This window comes from Cyprinus carpio, chromosome A5, assembly GCF_018340385.1.
Source record: "Cyprinus carpio isolate SPL01 chromosome A5, ASM1834038v1, whole genome shotgun sequence".
In the NCBI taxonomy this organism is placed as follows: domain Eukaryota; kingdom Metazoa; phylum Chordata; class Actinopteri; order Cypriniformes; family Cyprinidae; genus Cyprinus; species Cyprinus carpio.
Genome location: NC_056576.1, coordinates 33,429,344 through 33,441,073, shown reverse-complemented (window position 1 = coordinate 33,441,073; position 11,730 = coordinate 33,429,344). Strand labels below are relative to the sequence as shown.

At 34.2% G+C, this 11,730-nt stretch overlaps 1 protein-coding gene across 2 annotated transcripts; it reads left to right on the top strand.

Moving 5' to 3' along the window:
• Positions 1–725: 725 nt before the first annotated feature.
• On the top strand, positions 726–11,730 carry LOC109054243 (POU domain, class 2, transcription factor 3). 2 transcript variants are annotated; one of them, XM_042756978.1, is made up of 13 exons: positions 726–2,462; positions 2,847–2,903; positions 4,837–4,865; positions 5,357–5,458; positions 6,492–6,597; positions 6,716–6,804; positions 7,645–7,818; positions 8,866–9,007; positions 9,122–9,255; positions 9,487–9,666; positions 10,282–10,306; positions 10,602–10,716; positions 10,818–11,730. In XM_042756978.1, the coding sequence occupies exons 2-13, from the start codon at positions 2,855–2,857 to the stop codon at positions 10,855–10,857; spliced, it is 1,185 nt and encodes a 394-aa protein (XP_042612912.1). In that variant the 5' UTR covers positions 726–2,462; positions 2,847–2,854; the 3' UTR covers positions 10,858–11,730. The 2 variants fall into 2 exon arrangements, with proteins under 2 accessions (XP_042612912.1, XP_042612911.1); XM_042756977.1 differs by lacking the exons at positions 726–2,462; positions 2,847–2,903; positions 10,282–10,306; positions 10,602–10,716; positions 10,818–11,730 and adding an exon at positions 4,340–4,663 and having other exon boundaries at positions 9,487–10,242.

Genomic DNA, 11,730 nt, shown 5'->3' with positions numbered 1-11,730 from the left:
TTAATAGGTTGATGTGGTTCTGCATGCAGTATAATTTTTCACATTACTGTACTTAATCTTGTGTCCTACCTCACAACAAGAGACCTCAATATTTATTTTTACATGTATAAATTTTACAGTTATTTTATTAGTTATCTGCAATCACCTTGGTACTAATTTCAGAACCCATATGCCTTTTTTTCTTCTCACACTCAGTCGGCTCAGACTGCATCCTGTCCAGTTTGAGTCAGGTGTGTCATCGTGACCCCTGATCAGTATTCATAGGTCTGTGTAGGGACACTTAACACCCGTTCACTTTGCGGAGAGACCCTCTAGGTGCCACTGGAAAAAAAATGGTGTAGTTCAAAAATTATTATAAAGAAACTGTAACACAAGTAACACATTAAACATAAAATTTTGAAGTAGAAAGACTGAAATAGTATTCTAAAACACTACAATAATCTTTATTTACAACTTCAAAAAAAAGAAAAAAAACTTTTTTTTTTAAATTTTGAAAAATTATTTCATTGAAAAATTAGTTCTCCATGTCACAACTAGCCCCAATGTTTTAAAGCAAAATTCTACAGTAGCCAACCTCCATTATAATCATTTGAAATAAAGGATTTTAAAATGCTTTAGTACGCCTATACCTACTATTTTAAGTATGTGGTTATTTTTTTATTTTAATTTTAAAGTGAAAACACTATACACTAAAAACACTAAAATATCTGTAAATGTATATACATTAGAAATGTGTGTAATATAGTATTGCTTATGCAAGAGTGCATACTTATACTTCATCTGACTGAGTAGGCTACACTGGCTATTTATGTCGTGCTTTTTTGCCTCATTTGTTATGATGCGGGCAATCCTTCAATTCTTTACTAGCCTACTGTATCCCACAGTCACCTTACATCAACATGTTAAAGGCATTTGATTTCAGGTAAAACTTAAAAAAAAAAAAAAAAAAACATGATGTGCTCAAAGTACACTATTGTTTATTTTGCTTAAGCATAATCTACGTACAAATCAGATATGCAAATTGTCAACATTACGAGCATTATGCGGTGTCTCATCTCCTGAGAGACTGAATGCTGCCCTCTAGTGTAAAGTCTTCATTTATGTTCACTCAGGATGGTGTGACAGTAAAATCCATCTTTAGAAGGTAAAGTTATAACTTATTAACGTAACGTGGTTAATTCGTGAATGTAATGTAGAGCTGGAACTTAACCTGACAGAGCGTATATCTGCACAAACACGCTCTGCCATCCGCGACAAACCAAACGCAGCTGTGCACACACCAACTGCATTAGCTGACCGGTTTTAATTGCTGGCACTGTTAACGGTTTTGACTTGAGGATAAACGTTTAGTTGTAATGAAATCTTCGAAATGCAGTAAAATGACACATGGAATAAATGTGACATGGATAGTAGGCCTATGGTGGCATCAACTTAATAGGAATACATTGCATTAGTCTATATACACAAATAAATTAATATAACAGAATTAAAAATTATATTTTATTATTATTAAAGCTATTATTATTACATCAACATACATGTTTACTTTAATTTAAAATCTAACCTGGGTTGACGCACACTCCCATTGGATTTGAATCCCTTCATTCAAACGAACTATCCTGAATTCGCAGAAATCAAAACTTCCGAACAGTACCGTAGCTACTAAACAATATAACACCGCACCCCTGCACTTCACATCCTTTAGTCATGAGAAACCTGGTGGTTTAATCAGTTGGAATAGTGTGGGGGATATAAACAAAATCTCTTCGGATACAGTTTATTAACTGCAAAACCTCAATAAAAACCCCAAGAGACACTTTCAATTGTCAGTTTTGCTTACAAATCTATTTCCACAGAACTCTGGCTGAGGAACAATCTCTTGGTATCTGTTGTGCAATGAATGACCTGTCGCCCTTTTAATGTCAGAATAATGAGGCAGACCTCTGAGATACATGTTTGGAACCATTACATTTGCCATAAGTTTAAAAACATGACTTTGGGAATTCATATGAAGTCAAATCTGTTCTCTCACATACACTAGTAAAAAGAACAATCATAATTCCTGCCTTTATGCATAGTGATGTATTTGAATAAATAGAGTTATACCATGTTCAATCAAAGACAAAGCACACTTAAAGTTTGGCAGTGTACATACAGGCAGAGTTGCATGCATGCTCTTATTCTCAAGCGTTTCAAAGTTTGCTGTCTGCCTATTGTTGTTTTATGCAAAAAGTCAGAGGCTGGATAGGACACACGAGGGCCTTATGCAAATGACGTGTCTATCGGCTGGTGTGGGATACTGGAGAGGTGAATGCTCTTCTACTAACCCACTTTGCTAAATGTGTTTCTCTGAACCTTTTTGAAAAAAGTTCACTCAGTCTGTCATAGAAGACCTGAGAAAAGCACCAGACGCAGGGATATAATCTACAGAGCCTGGATCCGTGGAGCTTTCCTGCTAGAAGGTAAGCATACTTCTCAAGGTTTTTATCCAAACACATCTTTGTTTCCCAGATGCCTGCTTTCTTCTCAAACAGTGACCGTTTTGTGGAATCATATTGTTTTGCATTCTACCTGTTCACAGCTCTCTATATTGACAGATTTAAATGTTTTTGACTAGAAGAGATTAGGGTGGAGAGACAGAGTGATTGTGGTGACTGGTGAATGGGGATACCCTTGCTCTTATGAATATTACAACAAGCCCTTTACATAAAGGAGACCATTTGAAAGCTGGACACATTAGAATAAACCTCAAGATCATTTTACTGGCCGGGCCATGACATGAATTGCCCCAGTGTCTGCATAAAGTTGTGATCCTGTAGGTAAATCAGCTGTATTTATCATTACAGATATTAAGATGAGCACAGAGGCTGTTGAACAGACAGAATCTCAGCATGAACAAGCTGGTAAGGAGACTTTTCACTCTATGGAATATTGTCACTTCCCTTGAAATGGTAAAATGACCTCTTAAATAATGTATGATAGCATTTGAATGTAAATAACAGGAAAATATCACACATATGTAATCTATAATATGCTAATGATAGTTTTCTGTTTACGCTTTTTAATGCTGTAATGCTGTGTCTTGAAACAGACTGTACTAAGTAAAATAAATATAATAAACAAATGTAAATGTTAAAATATTCCATGGCACATTACAAATATTATGTGATTATATTCTATATATATTCACATCTTTTAAATCCAAAGGTGAATTTTCATCAGGTAGCTATGCAGAAATGGTCTATTTTCTAGTTATTGAGTCTTTTATGATCTGTGTTTGACTGCGAGTACAGTGTTTGCAGTTCAGTTTTACGTTCCTTCGAAATGAGGATCATAATTTCAAGAACTGCCACTGGGCTTCTTCACAATAACCGTTTGTGGTTATGACCGAAAGTTTAACTCTTTGTGTTGATGGGACACACTGGTCACGTTCTCGCTTTGTGCCAACCGAGTCATTTTTATGTGGATTTCTATATCTAAATATTCTTTTGACATTTATTTGCCTCCCTATATATGTGTACTATTAAAAACGAGTTCTTCTTGCAGCTTAATTTCAGTTGAACACAGAGTTCATCAGGCGTTTAGGTGCGTGATGAGTGCAGGCTGATGGATGAGAAGTCTACCAGGATGTACATGGCGGTTTGTTTGCAGTGAAGCACTCATAGCCTCAGGCAGTACTGAATCATAGTCTGGTTACAATGGCTTCTGTACGGAACCATCTTCTTCAAATGAGGAACCTTAGAGAAATGCCAATTCAGAGAGAGCAGAGTATTGGCACTGAATGTTAAATATATATTTCATTTATGTTCCATCACCTCTATGGTGTGAAATGTTTGAGTGTGGATTAGGATTATGGTTACACCTATCAGATGTCCCATCGGGTCATGTGAGAACTACAAATATTTGGATTGAACGAAAAATGTTGTTCATGTTTACAAATAGTCATGTTACAAAAAACCTACATGAAAAGTATATTTATATCTAAACCTAGGTTTTTAGTTTTAGTTTTAAGGACATTTCATTATTTTGATGATGCAAAGACAATTGGCGTAGAAACATTTATTTTCATTTAGAAATTGCTTGTAAATTTTATAATTAATTACAAAGAAAAGGCAAGTAACAGATTGAGTTAAACATGACATTTTTAAAGACTGAAAATGTAGTCCTGTACTCTTTTTTTTTTTTTACAACTTTGAAAAATTATTTTAAAAGTATCAGCATGTATGTGCAAACACATGAGACTGGATAACTCTAACCATTATGACTTTAAAATCAGTGATTTGATGTCATTAAGATACAGAAAATAGGATACAGCAGGTTTTATAATCATATTATCTTATAATTTAAAATTGTGTGTGTGTGTGTCTGAAAGAGAGAGAGAGAGAGAGGTTAAGAGATGCACCTGGAGGTCTGCAAGTATTCAAATGTGAAGGCCTCTAAAGGTTGCCATGGAAACTCATTTGCATGATCTGATGATTTCCATACTGGAAGTTTGGCTCAGGAGAAGGGTAGATTTCCATATTGTGGAGTGAGTGAGTGCCGTTCTAACCACGGCCTCATAGAGAAAGATTTGAATTTCAAATGAAGAGAGATTACCTGGTATTGACGACCTTTGAACCCTCCTCGCTCAGTTTAATGGAACATTTGGGAGTTTGTTTTTATGGTATGGTCCATTATAGGTCTAGTGATGAAAAACCCTTGAAAGAAATCATGATAAAAGTTTAAATGAAAACTAAAATGTTTTGTCAAATTAGCTGGATCCGGTGGGAGGCAGCTTGGATGTTAATGCATAACTCTCAGTTTGATGCTAAAAGTGATTATCTTTTCATTTTACAGACATCGAACAAAACGGCTTCACCAGACAAGTGAGTATAAACAATGTTTTACTTAATATTCATCATCTACTGGTTTGGTATTCAGAGCAGTTCATTGCTCCTCTTATGAAGAGAAACTCGAGAGTTCAAGGGTAAACAGCTCGAAAGATGCCAAAAGTTTTCTAGTGTTACAGTACGTGAGACATTTGAGTCATAATGAATAAGCTTCATTAGTTCATCAGATCAGTCTGTCATATGATCTAGTGTTAAGGACAGTAAAAAGTTTCATGCACAGGAACTAGCTTCAGGCTTGTAAGGACATTTGCATACTGTGCCTGCGGGAAGGGAAGAGATGTTTGTTAAAGGCCCTCTCCTGCAGAACGAGTCCTGCAGCCTTACTGGTCTCTGAGTACACACAAAGAGCGCATGCATACACACACACACACACACACACACACAAACACACACTTGCCTGAGGACCAAAACACAATCTTAAAATGTTCACCAGGTTTGTTGTGTAAAAGCCTTTGTTTCATGTACAGATCAAGACTGAGAACCTGAATGATTCACCTCATTCTGGATCGTCCCACAAGACATGCCACTTAACTCAGGGATCACCGGTGCCTGGAGGCCATCTCACTGGGGTACGTCCTCATCAGCTCAGTCACAGGGAATCAGTGCATGTTCGGGTCATATTATTCACATTAAACAAAGACGGAAAATTAAGCCTATTTTGAGGATCTCTAGGCTTTTTGACACTGTAACAGTACTTTTCATAATAATAGCTAACCAACAGATTTTAATTTTTAAATGTATTCATTTCTGAGAAAAAAGTGATATTTTAAAATGTATTTATTTTATTAACTAACTAAGTTTAATGAGAAACATTTATTTTATTATTCAAGTATTTATAAAACTCGGTAGTATTTGTTAACTGTCTTTAATGTAAAATTATTTGAATAAATTGTTTTAATACACTAAAATATAATCTAATGCAATTAAATTTCAATTTGAATAAAAATATGTTAATTAAGTATTCTGTTATTCAAGTATTTATGAGAAAAAAGCAATTTATTAAATATTTGTTTATATTATTATTCAAGCATTTACAAAACTTTGTAGTATTTGTTAACTGTTTTTAATTTAGAATGATTTAAATAATAATAATAATACGGTAAAAGATATTCTAATTTAAAAATTACATATTAAGTGTGTATTTTATTATTCAAGTATTCATGAGGACAAATGTGATATATTAAAGATTATTTAATTGTTCAAGTGTTTATGAAGTTAATATATGAAATTAAATATTTATTTGATCTTTTATTTATAATGATTTAAATGAATTATTTAAATAAATTGTTTTAATACAGCAAAATAGAATCTAGTACATATCACAATTAAGAATAATGTAAATTAAAAACAAAAGCAAAAAGCATTAGGGTAATGAGATTTTGGGGGAAATGTGCTTAACTGTCTTGAAAATAATGTCATAATGCAAACCATCTTAATAGACTTTATGCAAAATGTTTTCTTCCTTCTTTCTTTTTTGTTTTTGTTCATGATGAAATGTGACCTGAGCATGTTTTTGTGGGATTCAGTCCTCTAAAGTTAACACAAAGTGGGACTGTGGTAAAAGATGAAACAAGCAATGGCAGATGATTGGTGTTTCTTTAGGAGCTGCCCTCCCTGCACCCCCTGCCCCAGCTCGTCCTGATGTCTGGATCTCACCTATCCTCTCCTTCATCATTTCTCCTCTCACAGGCCCAATCAGGACACCAAGGTCAGTGGATGTACAGGGTTATATTATAGTAATGCTGTTCATCATGTGCATCAATGAGAACATTCTTTTTGTCTGATGTACCTACAGTACATGCATATTTAAATACTGTTTTCTACAGCACTGCTGCAGCCCAATCTGCTTTCCTTGCCCTCCCAGTCCCAGACAGGACTCCTGCCGCACCAGCCTGGTCTCGCACTCACACCTCAGGTACATCATAGCCATCACAATGTTAGATTACTTTTTAAATCGCAAATAAATAAATAAAACTAAAAGTGTAAAAAAAAAAAAAAACTTTTCATTCATTCTTTTTTTTTTATAACAGTAAAGTCAACACTATGAAATATCACGGATACAAGTATGAGGATAATAAATCAAAACTATCTTTCATTTGTCACCCAATTTTTATTAAGGTTTTTATTTTATTTTTATATTTTATTAAGGTACTATTACTTTTTTTCTGTTTGCATTTTAATTTAAAAGCTTTAGTAATTTAGTGTTTTTGTCCTTTTTTAGTTTCTTTTTTTATGTCTGTACAGTTTATTTTTTATTTCAGTTTTAGATATTTTAGTGTATGAAATTAAACTAAATGAAAAAAATTAATTTTGCTTTGGCAATTAGATGAATCTAAATAAGTTTTATTTTATTTTTTTAGATTTTACTTTATTTTAGTTAAAATTAATTTTATTTCAAGTAAGTTTTTTTTTTCAAGATTTTGAAGATCATGAGAAATATACATTTGGACAAACCCTTTACTGGTAGTGTATACAGTGTGACTATTTGGTTATTATATTCACCTACCATGGTATTTATGTACTTGGTACTTGAATGAATTTCCATCATTGTAGTGTGAAAAAAACATGGTATCGCCATATTGACATATTATCATAATGCATAACACCAAGTTACTTCTTTAAGGGCATAAGAAAAGAAGGGCATTAATAAAAAGAACAAAAATAAAGAATCAGACAATAAAACAAATAGCATGTAAGCAAACAGAAATGTTAACAACTGATTGCCTAGACTCTAATAGTTTTGATTTTCTCATAAGCAATGGGCAGGTCAGGTCTGGCCGGCTCGTCTATGGATGGACACCTGGATATGTCTCACTTACAGGTGCCTAAACATGTGGGGTCACCACAAGATGAACCCAGTGACCTGGAGGAACTCGAGCAGTTTGCTAAAGCCTTCAAACAGAGACGCATCAAACTAGGCTTTACTCAGGTCAGACTTCCTGCATGTTTTAGCTGTATATTTTATAGTTTTTTTATTTCAATTTTAATCAAGAATCTTTATCTCTTTAATAATAATATCGATTTCCCATTTATATGAACATCTTTTCATTTATTATTCACTTTATTCATACATCTCTATTTGAAAACAGACTAAGTTATAAATATTATCAGCAGCAGAACAGAATTGAGAATGCATTTTAAATTCTGATTCAGTTCCTGAATTTGAACTGAATGTCAAGCAGTAAATGTGATGCAGAATTGTAACTCATATTTGAATTTTAGAAATGAAACAAATAAAACATAAATTCATATAACCACTGTAAGTTTTTTAAGGCATTTAATTTTTCACAACAACACAAGAAGTAAGAAATATGTATTTTCCAGTCTGTAGGACATTTTCATTTAAATACATTAAATACACTTTACAATAAAGTTCCATTTGTTAATGTGTTAACAAACAATGAACAATACTGTACATTACAGTATTTATTCATCTTTGTTAATGTTAGTTAATGAAAATACAGTCCTTCATTGTTAGTTCACAGTGCATTAACTAATGTTAACAAGCACAACTTTTCATTTTAATGCATTAGTAAATGTGGAAATTAACATTAACTAAGATTAATAAATGCTCTAGAAGTATTGTTCATTCTATAGTACTTTATTTTACAGTCCTGTTCCTCATGTACATACTATGTACTTATTATAGTAATTACAATAACTATGTAATAACTAGGTACTAAACCTGAACCTGCCCCTAAACCTAACCCTACCCCGTGTAGTTACCTTGTATTACCAGAACTTTCTTACATATACATATATATATATATATATATATATATATATATATATATATTTTTTTTTTATATATATATATATATATTATTATTATTTTTTTTATTATTATTATTATAACACTTTTCCTGTCATTTCAAATGTCTGTGGGTCTTTATTTAAACTTTTGTAATACTTAAAGTTGCTCAACTCTGTTGTGGACCTGATCCAGTTCTCAAACTCTCGTGTGTTGTGGCTGCAGGGTGACGTGGGTCTGGCCATGGGAAAGCTGTATGGAAATGACTTTAGTCAGACTACAATCTCACGCTTTGAGGCTCTCAATCTTAGCTTCAAAAACATGTGCAAGCTCAAGCCCTTGCTGGAGAAGTGGCTGAGTGACGCAGGTATGTGCTGCTGCCCTCTTGTGGACAGAACTGACTAACGTTTTCTCTGTAAGCGTCAGCAGGCCTTTGTTTTGAGGACTGGACTACATTAAACCTTCCCTTCCCTCTCATCAGAGAACTCACCATCCGACTCCATGACCAGCCCCACCACCTTACCACCCCTTATGGAGGGTTATGGGAGGAAGAGGAAAAAGAGAACAAGCATTGAAACAAACATCAAACTCACACTAGAGAAACGCTTTTTAGATGTGAGTCTGTGGTATTTTAGTATCACTGAGATACTGTCATATTTGTATTACTATTTTAAATTAGGTTTTATAATTACATTTTCTGCTTTCATTTTAATTTTAGTTCACATTTTAGTAATTTTCATTCATTAATTAATATTATATTAAACAAAGAAAAAACAAAGCGCATTGCTTTTATTTAAGTGCCCCCTGCAGGCTGTGATACATAAACACACTTTCTACCCCATACAGAACCCAAAACCCAACTCTGAAGAGATCACGATCATCTCAGAGCAGCTATCCATGGAGAAGGAAGTAGTGCGGGTTTGGTTCTGCAACCGGCGGCAAAAAGAGAAGCGGATATACTGCCCCATCTCCAGTTCACCCATAAAGTCTCACAACTACAACCCTCGTCTGGTGAGTCTGAGCAAGCATTATTGACCCGGTCTCTGACTGTTTTCTCTAGTAATGATTCATTGAATACCTTAATCCAGTTCAGAGAAAATTAGAGAGAGAACATGATCAATAATGCACATGTGACACCGTCATAACAGTACAACCTAAATGGTGTTTATCACGTCGTGTTACTGATAATCTCTGGTTCAATGTGGATAGAGCCACACAGAACACATCTACTTGTTTCAGCCAGGAAGTTTTTAAGGAAAGTTGAAATTTATTCAATAAAACATTTTTGCCAATATTTTCCACTAGAGAACAGTCCTAAACATTATATTAATATTATATTGGTCAAAGGTTTGGGGTCACGAGGACTTAATTTTAATTGTAATATTTCACAATATTACAGTTTTTCTCGATTTTTGTGTAGTGTCTTTCATGCTTTTTTTTTTTTTATCTCTACTTGATGAGATAAACTAGTAGCCACAATATAATAAATCTTCAATTAATAATTTATCCTCCTAGCATGTTTATAACATTATCATCGTCCCCAAACTGAGTGTGTTATGGAAGGTTTGTGGTTGAAGGGATGTTTGTTTTCCATAAACATGTTCTCCACCCAATCTCCCACTAATCTGGTTCATTTCCTGCTCATTCAGTCCGCTCACTGGAGGTGGTAAGTATTGAGCTGGTGAGCCCTCAACAAATAATCTTAAGCCTTGACAATCCACACTACTGCCATTGTAGGAAAATTTCATGTTGGGGGATTTATAATGTTTTTCACCTGTAATATCCAATTATATTTCCATTAATACTTTTTGAGAATCAAACTTTTGAGCACTAGGGCATTACAAACATAACAGTAGGCATTACAAACATAACAGTATGATGTTCTATAAAGCTGCTTTGAAATTCTATGTATTGTGAATAGTACGATATAAATAAATTTGATTGTTGTGTTGTTCTTGCAGTGTCATCAAGCTCCTCCCCCAGCAGCCCCAGTCGAGGCTCCTCCCCCAGCACTCTGTCCACTGCATCCAGTCCACTGACCTCACAGGGGGTCAGCCAGACGTTCAACACCACAGGGTAAACCCACAGCATGTTACTTCACATGCACACCCATCTTAAGTTAAACTAACTAGAGAAGCAGAATAATTTACAAAATGATGAATTTGACTCTTCCTCAGATCCTGGTATCGCTGGAACACCACATCATATCATCACTGAGCCCCTCTGAAGGCAACAGCTTCCCTGCATGACTTACCAGACCAGAGAGAAATAGTCATTCTGTAATGTTTACAACCAGCACTAAATGAGACGGCACTGTTCTGCTTCAGGGTTTTGAATAGAGCTTCACTGCTAATTACCGAAGGGAAAAAGCATTAATATACAGTGGCACATTGTTTAAATATGCAATCTTGCTACAAAGAACATGACAGGCATGTTCAGCATTTTCAGCAGAGCTTTTAATGTGCATGAAACCTTATTTCACTTTCCGTGTAAAATCTCTGTGCCAATTTTGTTGCAGATGAAGGCTCAAATCTGGCTTTTTGTTTATTGATAACGTTGATGTGAAAAACTGCACGTAACCCAAAACAAGACCACTGATTTTTGAGTATCTTGTTTACATATTGCTTTATTAGAAACTTTTCTTCACTGTTGTTTTAAATGAAGTAGCAGGATACTTTTATGATAAAGTTTCATACGCTTGAGCGTTATTGGCTCTGCTCAAGGTCAAGACCGGAACAGCTGGCTCTGATATGTGCAGTAAAGCTGAGGCAACATTTAGCAGATTGGTCAATACAGTTTACATTTATTTTTGGCACACACCTAGTTTTGTGTTTCTGAACATTTATAAGGATTTCTGGCAGGGAAAACATTTTTATATGCCTGGTGCGGAATATGTGCATTTCACACTATTTTTATGCAACATTGTCCAAAGCATTTGAAGTTCCTTGAGTTTCATATTTTAGCTTTTATGTATGATTAATAATATCTAGTTATTGTTTGTTTGGTTGTTCTTTGCTTTAAAAAAAAAAAAAAAAAAAAAAAAATTGAATAACACTTGTATATTTCAGTTTCACTGTTTGACTTATTAAA